Here is a 23149-nt window from a genome sequence, read left to right as displayed (position 1 = left end):
TCAACTTTTTACAATTTATATCAATGACTTAGATGAGGGGAGCGAAGACATGGTAGCTAAATTTGCAGATGACACAAAGATAGGTAGGAAAGTACGTTGTGAAGAGGACATGAGGTTGCAGATGGATATAGATAGGCTGAGTGAGTGGGCAAAGATCTGGCAAATGGAGTTTAATGTGGGAAAATGTAAAGTTGTTCACTTTGGCAGGAAGAACAAAAAAGCAGAGTATTACTTAAATGGAGAACGGCTGCATAATTCTGAGGTGCAGAGGGATCTAAGTGTTCTAGTACATGAGTCACAAAAAGTTAGTATGCAGGTACAGCAAGTAATTAAGAAGGCTAATTGAATGCTATCCTTTATTAAGAGAGGTATTGAACATTAAAGTAAGGCTATTATGCTTCAATTATGCAGGACATTGGTGAGACCGCATCTCGAATACTGTGTGCAGTTTTGGTCTCCTTTTTTAAGAAAGGATGTAAATACATTGGAGGCGGTTCAGAGGAGGTTTACCAGATTGATACTTAGAATGAGTAGGTTGTCCTCTGAGGGAAGGTTGGACAGACTGGGCTTGAAACAAGAGTTTAGAAGAGTGAGGGATGATTTGATTGAAGTATACAAGATCCTTAATGGCCTTGACAAGGTGGACATCGAAAGGATGTTTCCTCTCGTGGGTGAGTCCAGGACTAGGGGGCATGGCTTTAAGATTAGGGGATGTCTTAATGGGACAGAAATGAGAAGAAATTTTTTTTTCTGAGGGCTGTGTGACTTTGGAACTCTCTGCCTCAGAAGACGGTGGAAGCGGGGTCATTGAATATTTTTAAGGGAGAGGTAGATGGATTCTTGTTAGGCAAGGGAATCAAAGGTTATTGGGGATAAATGGGAATGTGGAAATCGAAGCACAAGAAGATCAGCCATGATCTTATTGAATGGTGGAGCAGGCTGGAGGATCAGAATGATCTATTCCTGTTCCTATTTCTTATGTTCTTAAACCACACAAGTTAGGATGCATGCTCTTCTCTGATGGATATTTGTGAAACAGTTGGGTTTTTACAACAAAACGGCAGTGTTCATGCTGATTTTTCTGATGCTAGGCCCCAAAATTACCAGATCTGTTGGACTTAATTTTACTTATTGGCCATGGTGAGATTTGAACTCATGACCCCTATGGGGCATTACTGCTATGGCACTGTTGTAGATATTGGATCTTCTGCAAATCGGAAGATGAAGCAAGTCCCTTTAAAGAACTAATCAAACATACATACATAGAATTAGGAGCAGGAGGAGATCAGCCGGCCCTTCAAGCCTGCTCCGCCATTCAATGAGATCATGGCTGATCTGATTGTAACCTCAACTCCACATTTCCACCTACCCCCAATAACCTTTTACCCTCTTACTTATCAAGAATCTATCTACCTCTGTCTTAAAAATATTCAAAGACTCTGCTTCCACTGCCTTGAGGAAGAGATTCCCAAAGACTCTTAACCCGCTGAGAGAAAAAAATTCTCCTCATCTCTATCCTAAATGGGCGACTCCTTATTTTTAAACAGTGGCCTCTAGTACTAGATTATCCCACAAGAGGAAACATCCTCTCCACATCAACCTTGTCAAGACACCTCAGGATGTTATATGTTTCAATCAAGTTATCTCTTATTCTTCTAAACTCCAGCAAATACAAGCCTAGCCTGTCCAACCTTTCCTCATAAGACAACCTGCCCATTCCAGGTATAAGTTTAGTAAACCTTCTCTGAACTGCTTCCAATGCACTTACATCCTTCCTTGAATCAGGAGACCAATACTATGCACAGTATTCCAGATGTGGGCTCACCAATGCCCTGTATAACTGAAGCACAACCTCACTACTTCAGTATTCAAATCCCCTCGCAATAAATGAAAACATTCTATTAGCTTTCCTAATTACTTGCTGTACCTGTGATTTATGCATCAGAACCCCTAGATCCCTCTGCAACTCAGAGTTCCGCAGTCTCTCACCATTTAGATAATGTACTTCATTTTTGTATTTTTCCTGCCAAAATGGACAATTTCACACTTTCCCACATTGTACTTCATTTACAGGTCTTTGCTCCCTCACTTAACCTATTTATATCCCTTTGTAGCCTCCTTGTGTCCTCTTCACATCTTACTATCCTACCTATCTTTGTATCATCAGCAAATTTAGCAATCATACCTTCTGTCCCTTCATCCAAGTCATTTATATAAATTGTAAAAAGTTGAGGCCCCAGCAGTGATCCCTATGGCAGACCACTCTTTTGCATCTTGCTAACCAGAAAAAGATCTATTTATGCCTACCTCCTGTTTCCTGTTAGCTAGGCAATCTTCTATCCATACCAATATGTTACCCCCGATACCATGAGCTTTTATTTTCTGCAATAACCTTTGATGTGGCACCTTATCAAATATCTTCTTGAAATCTAAGTACACTACATCCACTGTTTCCCCTTCATCTGTAGCCTATGTTATTTCTTCAGAGAACTCCAATAAATTTGTTAAACATGATATCCCTCTCATAAAACCCTGTTAACTCTGCCTGATGTTATGACGTGGCAGGTAATGTGTGCCAAGCGGACCAAATCCACAAGGGAAACTTGGCCACGCTTTCAGAACAGTATTGCAATTTGTATTTATTACAAGATGTGTTCATTGAATTCAGAAGTATCAAGTCCACTAAGACCTTTAGAGATTTAAAAAATTAAATTAAAATATTTATTAATAAAAGAAAAGATTTCAAGCACATACATAAGATTACAGTTACTTAGTACTATAGTAAATCCTAAAATTCTTAATTAACCTAACTCCCAACTACACACCCCCTTTAAGGCAACAGTCCAAAATAGGTTTTAAATTTATAGGCAAGCCAGCAAGTTATCACAGCACCCACTCGTCGGTGGATTTCCAAAGGCTTTTTCCCAACTTTAGTTACTGGACATACCAAACTTTTGCAAAAATGGCTGGAGGCTTCTTCAAGGCTGTTTCATAGATTCCTGTTAGATCTTACCTGGCCCCCCAACATGGTCTTCCATTTCCCTTTATATATGTTTCTCTCTCTTTAATCTGTAAATTCCATTGATCCATTCATCTTTGTAAATTTACTTTTCCCATAATACAAAGATCTTTCCTGTTGCCGATATGACCGCTTTCCTTTTGGGAAAAATAAACACACTGCTTGGCCTTGCTTATCTTATCAATTGTAAACATCCTACCATCCCTTTGAAATCCAAACAACTCCTTCAATTATCTAAAAATGCAAATTTCCTTCACATCTTATATGCTAAGACCTCATCCATGTTTACTCATTAGCATTTCAAGTACCCTTCTCCACCTAATTCCTTTTGATAATTTCAAGCTTGCAGTCTAGCTGACTCCAACTCAATTAAATCACACACAGACAGAATCATCCATACTCACCCCTATAAACCTACTTTACAATAACCCACAATAATATAATGAAAATTATTATAGTTTTGTAACACTGATTACCCTGAATTTTTCCAAGTGCCCTGCTATAATGTCTTTAGTAATAGCTTCTAACATTTTTCCAATGACAAATGTTAAGATAACTGGCCTGTAGTTTCCTGCTTTCTGCCTCCCTACCTTTTTGAATAAAGAAGCTATATTTGCTATTTTCCAATCCAATGGAACCTTTCCCAAATCTAGGACATTTTGGAAAATTAAAACCAACACGTCAACTATCTCACTAGCCTTTTCTTTTAAGACCCTAGGATGAAGTCCATCAAGACCCGGGGTTTTGCAGCTCCAACGATTTTCTCAGTACCACTTCCTTGGTGATTGTAATTTTCCCAGATTCCTCCCTTCCTTCCATTTCTTGATTTACAGCTATTTCTGGGGTGTTACTTGTATCCCCTATAGTGAAGACTGATGCAAAATACCTATTCAATTCATCTGCTATCTCCTTATTTTCCATTATTATTATAAACCAAAGTGTTGGGAGGGGAAAACAACTGATAAAGGGCAAGATTAACATGGGATGGCTCTGTCACAGAGAGATAGTTAACAGGCTTAACAGCCAACAAGCTTTTCAAAAAGCTACAAAGTTCACCTTAATAACTGGTGAAACACTATTTGAAAGACCAAAAGGGAATGGAGGCAGCAGGAGGGCATTACTGATATCTTTTCTTTGTCTTACAGGAAGAGCTCAAGAATGCCCAGAAGCAGTACAAAAACCTGGTGGTGAGTTATCATTGCATGATCATGAGTGAGCTTCACTAGGGCACATGTGAATTATGCCATCTGTTCACTTCAGTCCATTCAATGTCAAATTCGGTGTCAGGGCTGGATTTTACTGCCCCCCGCCAGGTGTGCTTTCGGTGATGGGGTGGCACGTGAAACACGAGGGGTGCCCAGCCCACTACCTTCCTGCCCACCCCTGAGCTGCCCTCCCATAATACACCAAAATCACCAGTCCGTCCACCATATTTAAATAAATAACTAAAGGTCAATTGAGCTTGGTAGTAAGCCAATTGACTGGGATATTTTGTTGCCCACACCATAACGTGGTTGGAGTGGGCAGGCAGGCGGGAGTGGACAGTCCGTTATATGAGGCCAAGTTGAAAAAGGCTGGAAGGAAGGGGGGTACATAATTCGAGGAGTCCCATGTGCACTTCATTCCTCGCCATCTGCCCTCCAAAACCCAGGCCCCCTCCCTGGGCTCTCGGATCCCTCCCCACCATAAAGGCCCAGGGTGTTCCTGTCTCCAGCAGCCATCACTCTTTTTCCTGCTCCTCTTAGCAGTGCCCACTATAGAGCTCTGGCACTGCCAGGACCACTAGAGGCACCGGCCAATCAGATTCTCTCAAGGGCGGGACTTCCTGTCTACTGAGGGGCAGAACCCTCACCCTCTCTTCGTTTAGCCCACCAGCAGTGCGTTATGGCTGGAAGGCAGGCTTCTTCCTGGCGTGTGGCTGCTGGCTGACTTGCCTTCTGGGGGTGGGGGCATGAGCAGTCTGCACTCCCTCCTCCTGTGTCCCAACTACTCTGCCCCCCGCCGCCTGGTAAAATCCAGTCCACAGCTTCAGCATCAGATTCAGTATCAGTCAATTCAGTGTCAGATTCAATCCCAGTCTGTTCAGTGCCCTGGTCAGTGGAGAGTGAAGGAGCCCTCCTGGGTCTGAACAATGCTGTAAGGTGGTGCCCCAGTTCGTGGGCTTCACAAGCCCTTGTTCTTTAACCTAACTCCCTGCTGTATATCTGCTTTGCTGTTTAAAAACAAAGGTGCAATCAACCACAAAATGATTCAGTGATTCTTTATCCCATCACAACACTCGACCACACAGCTCTTTAGCTAAATCCCCTCCAAGTCACTCACCATCCTGACTTGGAAATATATCGCCGTTCCTTCGCTGTCGCTGGGTTAAAAGCCTGCAACTCCCTTCCTAACAGTACTGTGGGTGTACCTACACCACATGGACTGCAGCGGTTCAAGAAGGCAGCTCACCAGCACATTCTCAAGGGCAATTAGGGATGGGCAACAAATGTTGACCCAGCCAGCGAAGCCCACATCCCGTGAATGAATAAAACAAAACACTGGTGGTAGTAATCTTTCAAACAATCTCACTCTCCTTTGAGTTGTTTCCATCTCTTCCTTTTATTTTTCTCTCCTCTTTCATCTTCATCTCTCCTCTAACTTTAGTTTCTCATCTTCTCTTACTTTTCTCATTCCATTTTTCTCCTGTCCTCCATTTTGCAGTTTTCTGGAGCTTCCAGGTTTCACCACATGTCTGTCAGTCTTTCTGCATGTCTATTGGTCTGACTGCTTGTGTGTCTGCCTGTTGCCTGCCTCTGTATCTGCCTGTGCATCTGTGCCTGTGTGTTTGTATGTTTGTCTGTTTGTTTCAGATGCCAGTCTCTCTGTGGCTGCTTTCCTCCTCGGGTTTTCCTGTGTCTCCAGCAATTGCAGGACTTGTGTACCTTTGTCCCATTCCCTTCCTTGCACCCCTGGCTGTTCCCCATTATGTCCCCCTACCCAGTTTGCCTGCTCCCTGCTATGTTCCTCAATCCCTCTCAATTAATTTACTAACCAAATACCCTCCCCACACCAACCCATTCAATACAATTGGTAAGTTTGAGTGTTGAAAACTATCGTCACTCAGTCCTCTACTCCATTCAGATGTTGAGGCCTCTGTGTTTCTTTTTTTTTGTTTGTTGTTGGGATGCGAATGTCCCTGGCAAGTTCAGCATTTATTACCCCTCCCTAATTGACCTTAAGAAGGTGATGGTGAGCTGCTTCTTGAATCGCTGCAGTATCTGTCTGTTTGGGAGGGAGTTCTAGGTTTTTGATGCAGCAACACTGAAGGGATGGCGATATGCCTCCAAGTCAGGATGGTCTGTGGCTTGGAGGAGAATTTATAGGTGAGGGTGTTTCCATGCGTCTGCTGCCCTTGTCCTTCTCGGTGTTAGAGGTCGTGAGTTTGGAAGGTGCTGTTTGTGTCATGTAGCCGTCTAGAGGAGTTGTTGTTTGTTTTTACTCAGGAATCCTCCAAGCTGCGAGGCCACCAATTGGACAGTCTCTATGACTACATGCAGAATTGTACCAAACAGCTGATACTCATGAATAACCAACAGGAAAAGATTCAAAAGCAGGACTGGAGCGACAAGATGATGGAGCCAGAGGAAGTCCGCAGGCAGTACGAGGTGAGTGAAAATTCTAGGAAATTCAGGCCTACAAATTACCATAGGCAACATCAACATAAAGGCCGGGATTTTCCGGCCCTGTCACGGGCGGGACCCGCTGCGGGTGAGGCGCTGCTCCAGCCAGAACTCCATTGACTTGTGGCAGGACCGGAAGATCCCGGCGGCGGGCGGGTGCAGAAAATCCCACCCAAAATGTTTGTTCAGCACTCCTATTTTAAATGGTTTGGCATTGGTGAGAAAAAGCGGAGATAGGAATGTTATATTAATGTGTACACTAATATCACTGTCATTTCTAGCCTTTGGCATACAATCAACCACCAGCATTTATAATATATTCTATTTAAATGTTATTTTGTTTTTTCTTCCTTTCACTGTTAAAATAACTCATTCAAAGTGGAAGAATACAATCAGGATGGACCAATGGGTTTGCTTCGTTTAAAGCTATCTTGTAATTTCCTACATCATTCCTGTTCAGTCAGTGCAGCTTAAATCTCAGTTTTCTCAACATGTTGGGCAAAACTTATAAGGGCAACATGTTTCTCTGTTCTGGCGACAGGGGATTTGAGTACAGGAGTAGAAGATGTCTTGCTGCAATTATGTAGAGCCTTGGTGAGACCACACCTGGAGTATTGTGTGCAGTTTTGGTCTCCTTATCTAAGGAAGGATATATTTGCCATAGAGAGAGTGCAAAAGAGGTTCACCAGACTGATTCCTGGGATGGCATGGTTGTCTTATGAGGAGAGATTGAGGATACTGGGCCTGTAGTCTCTAGAGTTTTGAAGAATGAGATGTGATCTCATTGAAACTTACAAAATTTTTACAGGGTGTGACAGGGTAGATGTGCATAGAATGTTACCCCAGGCTGATGAATCTAGAACCAGGGGACACAGTATCAGAATATTGAGGCACAGTCTAATTTGAGGCTGAGATGAGGAGGAATTTCTTCACTCAGAGGGTGGTGAATCTTTGGAATTCTCTACCCCAGTGGCCTGTGGAAGCTCAATCATTGAGAATGTTCAAGACAGAAATCAATTTCTGGATATTAATGTCTTCAAGGGATATGGGAGGTACTGTCGGAAAGTGGCGTTGAGATGATCTGCCATGATCTAATTGAATGGCGGAGCAGGCTCACCAGGCTCTTGCTCCAGTTTCATCAACCTGAAAGATTCACACTGTTTCTCTCTCCACAGAGGCTGCTGAATATATCCACTGTTTTTATGTCATAATCCTTTGTTCTATTTTCCTCCAGAGCTTTAAAGACAATGGGCTGCTGGAAGAGGAAGCTGCTGTTAACAGAATTCAGGACGATGGGGAGAGATTCATGAAGCTGAACCACCCAGGCAGTCCGGCAATTGAGGTACAAATCAATGGCTGATCACGTACTAGAGAGCTACAAATTACTAACTAATCAAATAGTAGAGAGGTATAAATCAATTACCGATGACATACTGGTGAGGTATGAAGCAAACCAGGTGATCAATCATGACAAACGATTCAAACCAATCAAACTGAGCCAGTCGAAACCAATCAGATTGAACCATTCCAAACCAAACAGACTGGACCTTTTTGAAATAACCAGACTGGACCAAACCAAATACATTGATCCATTCCCAATCAATGAAACTGAATCATCCCAAACGAAACTATATTTTAGTGAATCAAACTGAAACTCACCGTACCAAAATTAAAGTGAACCCTATCAAATATACTAAAGCAAACCAAAGTGAACAACATCAAATTAAGCATGCCAAAGAGAAATCAAACCAGCCAATCTGAACCAACTAAGCTAAAGCTAAACAACCCAAATAGCAGATTGATGAAAAATACTGTACAGCTGCTATAATGGCGACAGACATTGCTCAGCTTAAAGAAGTCCCGAGATTTTCAGAATCTCGTTTCCCATGTCTTGATACATGTAATAATATTATAGTGACTGGGGTCCTGGAATTGCTAACACCAGGCTTAAAATTGAAGAGCAAGTCCAGCTATGGGGCAATGAAGACTCTGAACATTCATCTACAAGAGGTTGTTATCATTCAGTGTTCAATGATTGTTTTTATGATTAAATCATCCAATTCCGGATTTTTTTTTTTGTTTTTTGGTCAGGTTTTTCCCAGAGATTTCTTCCCATTTCAGCTTTGCTGAAGCTCCCAGGGAATGTATGACAGGGTAAGGGGTAGTGGAGAGTTAGGCACCAGTGAGGTTGCACCATGGCTGGATGGACCATTTGATCTTTTTCTGCCCTTCTTCATCTGTTCATGCCTGGCATTGTTCTTTACTGTCAACGTTCAAACTGCTTTGAAGAAGAAACATGATGTTTTGAGCTGTTCCTGTTAAGAAATGGTCAGGAGGTATACGGTTGCAAGGTCACCTTCAGATGTTGCACCTTTCTCTTTTCCTTACATTGGTGACCCACGCTCCGACTTCACCACACAGTTGCTCAGAAATTGTAACATGTGCAGGAACTGTCTTTCAGGCCCACAAGGATGCAGTGAAGAATGAATGGCAGCAGTTTCTGAATCTCTGCATCTGCCAGGAGGCACACCTGAAGAACGTGGAGGATTACAAAAAGGTAACAAACAAATGGGTGACACCATTGGAAGTCTCAGTTTAACCCTTGGGTTGTGGTGAATGAGCTGATCTTAGAAAGGTGCAGAACGTCTAGGCTTCAGCAACCCTGAATGAGGGGTAAGAGAAATTAGTGGCCTTTGTTGAAATGTGTGTATTTATTGAGGTTAAGTGAGAACAGGTTTTGTTGGTTAAGAGGATTCAGGGATATGAAACAAACACAGGTAAATGGTGTTGAAATGTAGGTCAGCCATGATCTAATTGAACTGGTGGAGCAGGCCCAAAAGGCTGAATGGCCTCCTTTTCCTATGTTCTTAAATAAATATATTGATATTTCATGCCAGCATAACAGGTTTGCTGAAATAATCATTTTTAATTGTGTAAAAAATTTAAGATTGCTTTTTAGAAACACTTCAGCCATTCAGTAGGTTCTGATGGTGCTTGTTGATGTAAAGAGATTGGGTGTAATGATGGGAGGAAAAAACAAGAATTTCCCCTACAACAGTGACACAAACAGAACCAGGTGAAGATGCATTCCAGTAGTGCTGACACTGCTTTCTCCCAGTAACCTCTTTTGATTTATTTGCTCAGCACGGTCCTGCACTGCAATCTCCTGGCTGAATCTAGGGGGTGGGTGGGTGGGTGGGTAGGAGATATGCAGGTGCCAAGCTACACTGAGTGCCAAAGTAGTGCCACAGTCCCTAAACGGGAGAACCTGCTATCTCTGCTGCACAGACACAGACCCACCCCTTACAGTATGTACAGCCAGGCAGGTGAGAACTTACAAACACGATTTTTTTTAAAAGTTCAGCCTTCAAGGAAAGGAAAGGAGAGTTAGGCACCCATAGGATACGGTTTATTGTGTCTTCTCATGAGCCACTAGATTTGCCTTTTTCACCACCTCTCGCATTACTCCCTTCCCCAGTTATTGTGTCATTAATTACTAAACACAATTGTGGAGGAGGACTCTGATTGGCTTTTACTTAAGGAGATACACACCCAGCCACAAAGACTCTTGCACAATAGGGAGTAACCCAACATCCAAATTGCTTAAGGAGAGGGGTAGGAACACAATGTTTTATTGTTACTCCCTCTTTAGGAAGCGCTATTTCATTGTATTACAACACTGGTTCGGTGAGTTGTATGCTTGTTTACTTAGTTGTTTTATAATCATTCATTCACCCTTGTGCTCATCGACCTACATTGGCTCCCAGTTTGGCAATGCCTCAATTTTAAAATTCTCATCTGTTTTCAAGACCCATCTATGGCCTCATCTCTCCCTATCTCTGTAATCTTCTCCAACTCTACAAACCTCAGATAACCTGTGCTTCTCCAATTCTTGCCTCTTGTGTATCCCTGATTTTAATTGTTCCAGCACCAGTGGCTGCACCTTCTAAGCCCTAAGCCCTGGAGTATCCTCCCTGCAACTCTCTGTCTCTCCATCTGTATTTCTACTAAGATGCTCCTTAAAAACCACCTCTTTGTTCAAGCTTAGTCATGTATCCTAATATCTCCTTACGTGGCTCAGTCTTAAATTGTGTTTGATCGCCCTGTGAAGAGCCTTGGCGCATATGCCTACATAAAAGGTGCTATATAGATTCAGGTTGTTGTTTAAACCTGATAATCACTGAAATTATTTCTCTCTCTCGGGGTTTTTTCCCTCCGCAGTTCCAGTACGATGCAGAGACCCTTGCTCAGTCCATTAAAAAGCACAATGCAGAGCTGGACAACAAGTTCTCAAAGTACAGCAAGGACAACCCTCGGGCCATGTCTGACCTGCTTCACCAACTTGAGGTGAGTATTACTATGCAGAAATTCAATGGATCAAATCACTTCTTCTTCAAACCCACTCACTTGTCATCATATAAACCCTTCTGGACCATATCATATAAAGAATAAACATAGGGCTGCCAACTCTCCTGGAGTCTCCAGAATTAACAGTTAAACTCTTGGACACAGCTGTGACCAATCAGCGAGAAGAGTCATAGCATTAAAAAATTGTCTGCTTTCAAGGAATCATAGAATGGTTACAGTGCAGAAAGAGACCACTCTTTTGAAAGCCACAACTGAATCTGTGTTCACCACACTCTCACACCTTGCATTCCAGATTCTAACCACTCACTGCACAAAAAGTTTCTCCTCTTGTCGCCTCTGGTTCTTTTGTCAAACACGTTAAATTGATGTCCTCCAGTTTTCGATCTTTCCGCCAATGGAACAGTTTCTCCCTATCTATTCTGACCAGACACCTCATGATGTTGAACACCTCTATCAAAATTCCTCTCCACCTTCTCTTCTCTAAGGACAACAACCCCAGCTTCTCCAATCTATTCATGTAACTTGAGTTCCTCAGCTCTTGAACCTGTCACGTAATTTTCTTTGAATGTTTTTTTTAAACTAATTATAAAAAACTATTAGCGATGGGGGAAATAAGGCTGTTTGACCGGGTGAGGCTGTTGGAAATAAGAGATCATGCGATGGAATATTTTCAACCAGAGTTGACAACCCTAATAAATAGTTATGGATTAGAAGTCACTGCAAAGATCTACTGGAAATTAATAATACCCAACATGTGTCTAGGTCAAACAACATTGTAAAATCCAAAAGCAAAATACTGCAGATAATGGAAATCTGAAAAAAGAGAACATGTTGGAAGTACTCAGCAGGTCAAGCAGAATCTATGGAGAGAGAAAAACGGGTCAATGACCTTTCATCAGAACTGAAGAAAGATAGAAATGTAATAGGTTTTGAGCAAGTGAAAGAGGGGGGAGGGCAGTAACATGGCAAATGTTAATGTCTTGTCAAATTACATTGTTAAAGTTTGTTAATTATATTATTAAGGATAAGAGAAACAGGTGATGGGTATTAATTGAGCACATATAAATAGGGGATAACTGGGGTACTGGGTGTGTGGGAGGAGAGCTGTGAGACTGAACAAATCAATAAACCCTCAATTAAAAAAAAGAGCGCTGTGTCCCAGTTTCTGCTTCACCAATTGACTTGGATCCTGTTAACAGGAAGGTCTGTGATAGTGTGCAGGGCAGGAGAGATGAAATGACAAAAAGCTTCACAGTGCAAAAGCCAAAGGGTGTGGTAATGTGTAAAGAAACAAAAGATGTGTCCAGATGAGGTGTGAATGGCTGGATAAAAACCATCTGAATGCAAAGTGAAGGAATAAAGTAAAAAAACTATAAAAAAATCGAACCAGCAAAAGATACGAAACAAAATAGAGGAAGAGGTTATGACCTAAAATTGTTGAACTCAATGTTGAGTCCAGAAGGCTATAAAGTGCTGAGTTGAAAGATGAAGATCTGTTCCTCAGGCTTGCGTTGAGCTTCATTGGAACACTGTAGCAGGCCGAGGACAGAAAGGTCAGAGTGGGGGTAAGGTGAAGAATTGAAATGATAAGCAACAGGAATCCCAGGGTCAAGTTTGTGGAAAACATCTCAAAATACATTTGGCAATTTTTTGTGATTGACCCATGCTCACTGAAAATTGTCTGACAAACTGGCATTCAACTGTGGAAAATAATAGTTACAGGTTAGTTACTTGTGACTCTTCTAACCACCAGTGACCCTGATTCTCATAATGTCAATTGAATCACAACAGGATGAAATAATCACCAGCAGATAAACCCCTAGGTTAGTCAAAGAGTGAGTGATATAACAAGTATCTAATAGGCACTGTGAATGAAATACCGATAATCATGTTTCAAATTTGCAATCCAAATGCAAATTGAACCAACTCTTTTAGAGAATTGCTGAAAAAAGAGGCATATCTAAACTTTTCGTCTTCCATTCATCAGGACACATGCCAACCAATCAGCACTCTCTTCACATACAGTATAAATTGTTGTTTTCCCCTGATGAGTGCAAGACGAGAAGCTTAGTCATGTCTCTTTTTTGCAGCAATACTCAAGTTCTGTACTACCAAACTATCTTACAGAGAACCTTCATCTCCAAACTTTTGACCGGATTCCATGTATCTCCCCTCAGCTTTTTCATTTAATTCCCAGATCCTACTCTCCTGTTCTGCTGGATTACATAGGATGTACAGCACAGAAACAGGCCATTCAACCCAATCTGTCCATGTTGGTGTTTATGCTTCACTCGAGCCTCCTCTCATCTTTTCTCTTCTAAATCTACCATCGTAACTATCTATTCCCTCCTCTTTCAAATGCTTGTCCTCCTTGTTTCCCCTTAAATACATCTATACTATTCACTTCAACCATTCCCTGTGATAGCGAGTCCAACATTGTCACCACTCTTTGGGTGAAGAAGCTTCTTCTGAATTCCCTGTTAGGTTTCTTGGTGACAATCTTACATTGATGTCCTCGAGTTAATGCTCTTCCTACAAGCGGAAACATTCTCTCTGTATCCACTGTATCAAAATTGCTCATTATTTTAAAGATATAGGATTCCCAATCCCGCTGTCCTGTTTGAAAGGATTCCCAAACACCACTGTCCCGTTTGACTGGATCCCCATCTCCTGCTTGACAAGATTCCTAGATCCTGCTATCCTGTTTGACTGTATTCCGAGATCTTGTTGTCCAGTTTGACAGGATTCCCAGATTCCACTCTCCTGTTTGACTGGATTCCCAGATCCCACACTCCTGTTTTACTGGATTCACTTATTCCCACTTTTTTCTGTCTCACAGAGTGACGAGAAGAATATTATCCAAATGGATAAAGACATCAATGATTTGAAGAGGCAAAGCCAGCAGATCGCACCACTGAAAGCCAGGCGTATCCCAGTCTCCAAACCCATTCCGGTGGATGCGCTGTGTGACTGGGATGATGGACAGGTGAGAAAGAGAAAGACAGCAAACAAACAATACATTTCCTTTAAAGTTGATTATCTGCCAAATCTGAAATAGAAACCATAAAGATATCCTCAGACATACTTCAAAGTAAAGATATAGGAACAGGCTTAGGCTGTTCAGCCCCTCAGGCCTGTTTCATTATTCTTTAGATCATGGCTGATCTGTATCTTAGGCCCACTTATTTATTGTTGCTCCATAGCCCCTGATACCCTTACCCAACAGAAGTATCTTAATCTCAGTCTTGAGAATATCAATTGACCCCTGGCATCCACAGCTTTTTGAGGCATAGATTTCTGGATTTCCACTATCCTTTGTGTGAAGAAGTGCTTCCTCATTTCACTTCTGAACATCTTAGCTCTAATTTTAAGATTCCCCATCCCTCAATAAGTGCATAAGATCATTAGACATAGGAGCAGGAATAGGCCTTTTGGCCCTTTGAGCCTGCTTTGCTATTCAATAAGATCATGGTTGATCTGACTGTAGCCTTAACTCCACTTTCCTGCCTGCCCCCCATAACCCTTGATGATCAAAAATCTGTCTAATGGAGCCTTAAATATATTTAATGACCCAGCCTCCACTGCTTGTTTGTGGAAGAGAATTCTGAGAAGAAATTCCTCCTCATCTCCATATCAAATGGGAGACCCCTTATTTTTAAATTGTATACCAAATGAGAACATCGTCGCAGCATCTACCCTGTCAAACTCCCTAAGAATTTTACATGTTTCAATAAGATCACCTCATTTTTCTAAACTCCAATGAGTAAAGGTCCAACTTGCACAACCTTTCCTCATAAGACAACCCCTTCATCCCAGGAATCAGCCTAGTGAATGTTTTCTGAACTGCTTCCAATGCAATTATATCCCTCCTTAAGTAAAGAGACTGAAACTGTACATAATAGTCTAGGTACAGACTAACCAACTGTACAGATTTGGCAAGACATCCCTATTTTATACTCCCATCTCACTTGAAATAAAGGACAACATTCCATTTGACTTCCTAATTGCTTGCTGTATCTACATGCTAACTTTTATGATTCATGTACAAAGACACCAGGTCTCTCTGTACCACAGCACTCTGCAGTCTCTCTCCATTTAGATAATATTCTGCTTTTTTATTCTGCTTGCTGAATTGGACAATTTCACATTTTCCCATATTATACTCCCATCTCCAAATTTTTGCCCACCGCTGAAACTATCTATATCCCTTTTCAGATTCTTTGTGTCCTCTGCACAACTTGCTTTCCTAGCTATCCTTGTGTCATCAACAAATCTGGCTACAATACACTTAGCTCCTTCATCCAAGTCACTAATATAGATCATAAATGGTTGAGGCCCCAGCACTGATCTCTGTGCACTCCACTAGTTACAGTTTGCCAACCTGACAATGATCCATTTATCCCAACTCTCTTTTTCCTGTTAGTTAGCCAATGCTCTATCTATGCTAAATACATCACCCTCAACACCATGAGCTCTTATCTTCTGCAGTAAACTTTTATGTGGCACCTTATCGAAAGCCTTTTGGAAATCCAAATAGACTATGTCTGCAGGTTCCCCTTTATCTACCCTGCTTTTTACATCTTCAAAGAACTCTAATAAATTTGTCAAACACGATTTCTCTTTCGTAAAACAATGTTGATTCTGCCAGATTGTATTATAGTTTTCTAAATGTCTTGCTACTGCTTCTTTAATAATCGATTCCAGAATGTTCCCAATGATAGATGTTAGGCTCAAACAAAAACAAAAAATGCTGGAAAAACTCAGCAGGTCTGACAGCATCTGTGGAGAGAAAGACAGAGTTTATCGTTTCAAGTCCATATGACTCTTCGAAGAGTATTAGTTTTTCTAGTTCTTTTTCTCTAGTGATGATGCTTGCTTTAAGTTCCTCCCTTCCTATTGTCTCTTGATTTCTTACTATTCTTGGGACTTTTTTATGTCTTCTACCATGAAGACAGATACAAAATACTTGTTCAAAGTCTCTTCTATTTCCTTGTTTCCAATTATTAATTCCCCAATCTCTCCCTCTAATGGACCAACATTTACTTTAGCTACTTTATTCCTTTTTATATAGTTATAGAAGTTCTTACTGTTTTTATATTTCTTTCTAGTTTAATCTCGTACTCTAATTTCTCTCTCTTTACTAATTTCTCTCATTAATTTTTTTTAGTCATCCTTTACTGGTTTCTAAAATTTTCCCAATCTTCAATTGTTCCACTTGTAGGATCACAATGATCACATGATGGAGCTGGGGGGAAGGATAGTGCCCAGGAGTAACCACCCGCTCCTACAATGTCACATCTGTCGTTTCACCCAATATTTTTTATTGAGAAATCACATCTAAGGCCCGTGGTACAAGGAAGAAAAGAATAGGATGAGTTACATCAGGAAGTAGTGATTGAGAAGGTCATTGGGACTTTGGGCACCCAGGATGACAATCACTGCTAGATTCATCAATGAATGCTGGGCATCACTGGCAAGGCCAGCATTCATTGCCTATCTCTAGTTGCCCTGAGAAGATGGTGGCTGGCCATCTTCCTGATACATCTGAGTGGCTTGTGAGGCCACTTCAGACAGCAAGAGTCAAGTATGTTGATGGGGAACTGGAGGCATATGTAGGCCAGATCGGGTAAGGAGCCACATTTACTTCCATAAAAGCTTTTTGCAGAAAAAACCAACAGTGTCATGGCCACTTTTACTGAAGTTTTTTGTTAATTCCAGATTTTCTTAACGGAATTCAAATTCTCAAGGGATTAAGAGCTCATGTTCTGCTGCATTGCTAATCCAGTGACATAACCACTATACTATTGTACCCACAGTATCTGTACCTGGTGTCAAATAGAACAAGAGCTGTGGATAATTACCTTATTTATATTGATACAGGTATAGATGGATACGGGTGGGAATTCTACAGGAATTCTCCTGCTCTTCGATTATAACTTAGGTGGAAGTTTGGCAGAAACCCCAGGGGAATGGTGTAAACAGCTATGTATACCATTTCTCTGGTTTCTCCCTCTTTATTAATTACTTTAGTCATTCTTTGCTGATTTCTAAAATTTGTCCAATCTACTGACCTACTACTAATCTTTGTAGTATTATCAGCATTTTCCTTCAATTTGATGTGATCCTTAACTTCCTTAGTTAGCCACAGATAGTGTATCCGTCTCAGAGACTCTTCCTTTCTCAGTGGAATATAGTTTCTTCCACCCTCCATTATCTTAATTCATCTAAAGCTCTGCTGCTCATATCCTGACTTATACCAAGTCCTGTTCATCCATCACCCTGATTTGAAAATTTCCATCCTTGTGTTCAAATTCTTTCATGGCCTTGCTTCCCACCCTCTTCTTTAACCTTCTCCAGCCCCACAACCTTCTGAGAACTTTGCACTCCTCCAATTCTGGCATCTTGTGCATTCTTGATTTCCTTCACCCCACCATTAGTGGCTGTGTCTTTAGTTGCCATGGCCCTTAGTTCTGGAATTCTCTCCCACACCTCTCTGTCTCTCTACCTCTGTCTTCTCCTTTACGACCCTCCTTAAAAACTACCTCTTTGATCAACCTTTTGGTCATCTGTCCAAATAGCTCCTCCTTTGACTCAATATCAATCCTTGTCTGATTATACTACTGTGAAGTGCTTGAGACCTGTCCAACGTTAAAGATGCTATATAAATGCAAATTGTTGTAATGCTTGGAAAAATAGAGCTAGAAACATTTAGCTCAACTAGTCGTCTGCTCAGTGATGAATCATATTTCATTCCGACTACCTGCGAGATGCTGACTAGACTTGCCAAGCAAACAGTGTAGATCAGGCTGACTAGTTGTGATACCAGAAGCTGAGGAGAATGTTTCTTTGTTCTTTGCAGAATGAGATAAGCCGTGGTGAAAAGCTGACACTTCAGAACAACGCCGACCCTGAGAACTGGGTGGTGGCGAATAATGTGAAAGAGACCAAGCATGCCCCTGGGGTCTGCTTCAACATCCCTCCAACTGATCCAGAGGCCATTGCTCGTGTAAACAGGTTAGCCCATTTAATTTTCCTATGTTTCTCTTCCTACTGGCCATCCTCCATATGCAAGCCCCAACAGCGATTGCTTGAAGGTTATTCAATGTGGGGCAGTGGGCAAATTGTGTTCTCAATGTCCACATGCCTCACACGTGGAGTCCAGCAAAGGATAGTGATCAGGTACTGAGCTCATTGTGGTACTGCTAATGCCATTTTGGATGAGATCAACCAACTCAGTACATCTTGGTTGTGGAAACTCAAGACCTTGCTGGTAGGAATAGATCAATTTTGCGTCACTGGCTGAACACCACTTCGTAACGTCTGCCTGCTGGGCTGATCTTCACACCCACCAGTCACTCCATGGTTTCACTCAGTGAGATTGCCAATTTATATCAAATTAAAGCCAGATTCCAGGCAGGTATTCATTGGCAATTTCCCCCCCCTTGTTTGTCCGTTGGTGGAAGGTCAGTGAAAACCCTGTTTACTTGCTGTGTTCAGGGTTTCTGCCAAAGTTTCGGCACCCAATTAGAGGAATCTCCGAGGAAATTCCCAGTACTTATTGCTGCGTGTAGAACACTGTTCTATTATGTGCACCCACCTTGGGAGAGGGAGGATGACATGAAGCTTCCCCACACCTGATCACAATCTCTTGCTGGACTCCACGTGTGAGGCGTGTGGACATTGAGAAAACAATTTGCCCACTCCCTCACGTTGAATAGCCTACCAGTAGCCTACAAGCAATCACAGGCAATGTCCTCGTCAGTGAAACCTGGGTTAGGTAAACAGTAAAGTCCCTTCTAGAATCCAACAAGCACTTTTAGGTGAGTTACAGCATGATCGCATGATAATTGCCAGTGTCAAGCTTCCATTCCACTTTCTAAGATCAGTTATAGCATGGCTTGGATATAAGTAAAGTAAATAAAGCTCCTTCTATACAATACTGTCCCATCAAACACTCGCAGAGCTGGTACAGCACATGTTAGATACAGAGTAAAGCTCCCTCTACACTGTCCCCATCAACTACTCCCAGGGCAGGCACATCACGGGATTAGATACAGAGTAAAGCTCCCTCTACACTGTCCCATCAAACACTCCTAGGGCAAGGACAGCAAGAGTTAGGTACAGAGTAAAGCTTTCTCTACACTGTCCCATCAAGTACACCCAGGGCAGGTACAACATAGGTGAGAAGCTTCCTCTATATTGTACCATAAGGCAGTGTAAGTGTTACACTGAACTCACTAAGGTCCTTTCACAGTTTTATCATTCCAGCAAGTGGTTCTGTCTGTGTGATATCTATCTGTAGGTTGGCGAAGGATATGGATGATTTGAAGAGGAAACAATCAGACACCGAGAACAAGCTGAAAAACTGTTACAATGAGTTGAACCAACTTAAAGAACCCTATCAAAACAAACAGACCAGCCTGTTGAACCAGTCTGCAGGACCAGGTGAGATAAATACACCAGTGGAGTGTTAATCCCTTAGGCACCTAATATTCAACAGAGTGTCTCTAAAGTAACAGACCAATCAACAGTTCAGTTTTGTGGTGCTCACTGTCCTTGTGCTTTGAATTAGACACAGTGGGTCTGCTTTCCCCCCCAGACCTTGTCCTATTCAAAATAAAACAAAAAAACTCAGCCGGTCTGGCAGCATCTGTGGAGATAGAAACAGAGTTAATGTTTCGAGTCTGTTAACTCTGTTCATTAACGTTAACTCTGTTTCTCTCTCCACAGATGCTGCCAGACCTGCTAAGTTTTTCCAGTATTCTTTGTTTTTATTTCAGATTTCCAGCATCTGCAGTATTTTGCTTTTATCTTACCCTATTCAATCCCGCTGATCCATTTTGCTACCTGCCCCTCTCCTGCAGTGCCTGATTGTCACATGTCTCTTTGCAGGTTACAGCCTCGACGACCCCCAGAGTAAAGAACTCCTGTCCAAACTGGACAAGATCAACGGTGACCTGGGAGTGACTGAGAAGCAGATAATAACCCAATTGCGTGCCCCAATCAATCAAAGTGCTCCTACTAAGGATATCACCAACCGTCTGAAGGAGCAGGAGGTGTGCCTAGCTCATAATGCTTATGTTCCTACGCCCTTAGAAACTTGAAAAGTGGAAATGGTTTGAAAGTGTTAAAAAAAAATCTTCTGGTGATTGTGGTTGGGGAGTTTAGAACATAGGGTCGCAGTCTCAAGATAAATGGTCAGCCATTTAGAACTGAGATGAGAAATTTCTTCACTGGAGGGCTGTGAACCTTTGAAATTCTCTACCTCAGGTTGCTGTGGATGCTCAGGCATTTATATTCAAGACAGGGGTCGATAGATGTTCTGGTATTGAGGGGATTAAGGGATTACTAGGGGAAAGTGGAGTTGAAGTAGATTATTTTATTAAATGGCAGAGCAGGCTCAAAGGACCAAATGGCTTCCTCCTGCTCCTATTTCTTATATTCTTGAATTTGTTAACTGTAATTCCAGAGCCACAATTTCAGGCTCCCATGTAGAACAGTCTGATTTTAGAGGTTCGGCACTGGCTCCTGGGTGGGACAGGGTGGTTATTCTAGAGTTCGAGTTTAGAAGTGCTAAATTAAATTATATGGAGACTAGCATGTATATTCCTGCAGTATCTGGTTAAGGTATGGTAGGTGGATAGAACAGCAGAAGGACTCAGGGAGATATGGTGACCATCCTGTAGAGTCCATGTTTGGAATGAGCAAAGAGTGAGCAAATCGGTTCGGTCAGATCACTTACTGTTATGGGGTTACTGAGAAGATTCGCACAAATCTGCAATAACAACATTTAAAACATTTCACAGTGTAAACTCACCCTCTGACTCTTATCATAGAGTGCGAACAAGCGCTTGCAGAAGATTGGGGCAGAGAAGGACTCTGTACAGCAAGAGTGTGAATCCTTTCTTTCAAAGAAACTTGCAGGTCCCTCCGCATCACAGCTTTCAACTGAACTGAACAATGTGAAGAATAAATACAAAGACGTCACCTCACTGGTCAACCTGTACCAGAACAAGTGAGTACACAGCACCCGCCTTCTGGGCAATTTCATTACCTTGGATTAATTTTTTGTCTAAACCAACCTGTAATGGAAATTTGGAGTAGAATGTGGATGGGATGACTTCGATACAGAGAGAATGTGTCGCCTGGGAGAGCATAACTAGAAGCCATCCATATAAGCTGGTCACAAAGAAATCCAATAGGGAATTCAGAAGGAACTTTTTACCCAAAAAGCCGTAAGAATATGGAGGTCGCTACCACTGGGAGTGATTGAAGCAAAATAGATGCATTTAAGGGAAAGATAGACAAACATTTTAGGGAGAAGAATGTAGAGGGCTCTGATGATCAATTTGGATGAGAAAAGGTGGGAAGAGGCTCGAATGGAGGCTCGTCATGGTTAGGCCAAATGGCCTTTTTCTGTGACATATATCCTCTGTAATTCTATTCTTGATAGGGGTGACATTTTAACTTTGATCCCATCAAGGGGTAGTTCTGCAGTTTGAAGTCAAAACCCAACTGCTTGCAGTGGAGTCTCTGTGAGTCACTCTGAGTCATGTACTTTCCCCAATAATGATGGCCAGGTGAATGATACAGATTTGTGACCTAATTGTTTTTGTCTTGGCCAGAGCAAACAGTCAGCTAGAGTTGGAAAACAGCATTGAGAAAGCAGGTGATGCCCTTGAGAAAATTGAATCCAATTTGGCGGAGGAGTCAGTGATTCCTGCTGCGACGAATGCCATGCAACAGAGGAAGACTGAGCTACAGGTAATGACCCTGGAGAGCCAGGGGAACGTAGCATGTTATAGAAACAACAAGAAGGGAAAGGCTGGCCCTTTTACCCCTTAGTTTCAACTCTAACTTCTCACCATCTTCCTAAATCCTACCTTTCTCTGAAAATATAGCAGCCCCAAATTTGTGAGATATCATACTCAGATCGGAGAATCAAATGCAGAGCTCAGCATGCCTGATTTGCTCCTGATGGCAATGGAGCAGGCATCAAATCAAGAGTACGGTCCTCTACACCTACTAGAATGAGACTTTTTACTAAGAGTGGAATTGCAGTTTCCAATAGTTGCCTCTTAAATGCATACTTACACAATATATTCAAAATTCTACATCTGCGCAAGTATCCTGCATCAAACTTTCCTACTATAAATTCTTATGGCAATATTTATAATGTTTCACAGGCAGAATAATGTGTTCTTTTTTACTGCCCATGATCAATATCTTTGTACGTGGGGTATGTTTTTTATCTTGTCCTCAGAGTGATTGTCCCAATTAAATAATTCCAGCAACAAGCTTTTGTGAGTTTTAAAATAAAGAAGATTATTTATTATCTCACACTTATCCCGGATGTTTAAAATGCAACACCTCAGTCACTCATCTCACACACACTATAATGCACATAAAGATTAAGCTTAGGTGAAGGTAAAACAATACAGTTACAATTTATAATTATTTCAGCCACTTTCGTGGCAGGCCTATAGTTTCTTAGTTAAAGTTGACACTTTAGCTAAAGTGATGGTCATGTAAAGCAGAGGATTCTCAATAAGCTGCGAGGCTTCTTGTAGTTGAATTTCCCAGAGGTTGTTCTCAGGTGAACTCAAAATTAGAACACGTTGAGGGGGTGCCCAATCCCACTTTCAAGGTATTGCTGTTTATTACCTTGGTTGCTTGGATGACTTGTATCAGGTTCAATTGCTTTCGGTGGAATTCTGTCTACAAGCAGCTCTTCGTTGAATTTTGAAAGTAGACAACAAAATGCCTTCATCATGTGAATTGTATTAGTTCAAAGTCCTTTTTCCTGTGTTATCATTTGACACCTTGAGAGTTTGCATTTCAATGACCCATTCAATTTGAAATTACCCTTTCGAATTAATTTCAAGGGCATTGATACATCAGTCTGGAATGCTCCTTTTGTTTCCTCTTGAGACAGGGGAGTGGTTTCAATCCACATAAGAAGTCAGGTGATCCTCGGGTGGCCATCTTTTTGCAGCCTTTTGTGGTCAGTTTAAACAATAAGAATTAATTTGAAGTTCAGAATATATTGGGACATGATAAGTGGAAATTGTGTATATGTGTCACGCTATAATTACCCTCC

At 41.7% G+C, this 23149-nt stretch overlaps 1 protein-coding gene across 1 annotated transcript in view; it reads left to right on the top strand.

Moving 5' to 3' along the window:
• Nucleotides 1–23149, top strand: part of LOC144699682 (envoplakin-like) — an 81926-nt gene that overhangs the window by 39983 nt on the left and 18794 nt on the right. The window contains exons 6-16 of the mRNA XM_078570820.1: nt 4165–4206; nt 6505–6666; nt 7916–8023; nt 9143–9238; nt 10903–11028; nt 13889–14035; nt 17909–18063; nt 19352–19494; nt 19942–20105; nt 20886–21064; nt 21675–21813. Coding sequence (XP_078426946.1) covers nt 4165–4206; nt 6505–6666; nt 7916–8023; nt 9143–9238; nt 10903–11028; nt 13889–14035; nt 17909–18063; nt 19352–19494; nt 19942–20105; nt 20886–21064; nt 21675–21813 — 1461 coding nt within the window. The remainder of the gene's footprint in view (nt 1–4164; nt 4207–6504; nt 6667–7915; nt 8024–9142; nt 9239–10902; nt 11029–13888; nt 14036–17908; nt 18064–19351; nt 19495–19941; nt 20106–20885; nt 21065–21674; nt 21814–23149) is intronic.

This window comes from Cetorhinus maximus, chromosome 24, assembly GCF_964194155.1.
Source record: "Cetorhinus maximus chromosome 24, sCetMax3.hap1.1, whole genome shotgun sequence".
NCBI classification, from domain to species: Eukaryota; Metazoa; Chordata; class Chondrichthyes; order Lamniformes; family Cetorhinidae; genus Cetorhinus; species Cetorhinus maximus.
The sequence above is the reverse complement of the archived record's forward strand: the minus strand, read 5'-3'. Positions and strand labels throughout refer to the sequence as shown.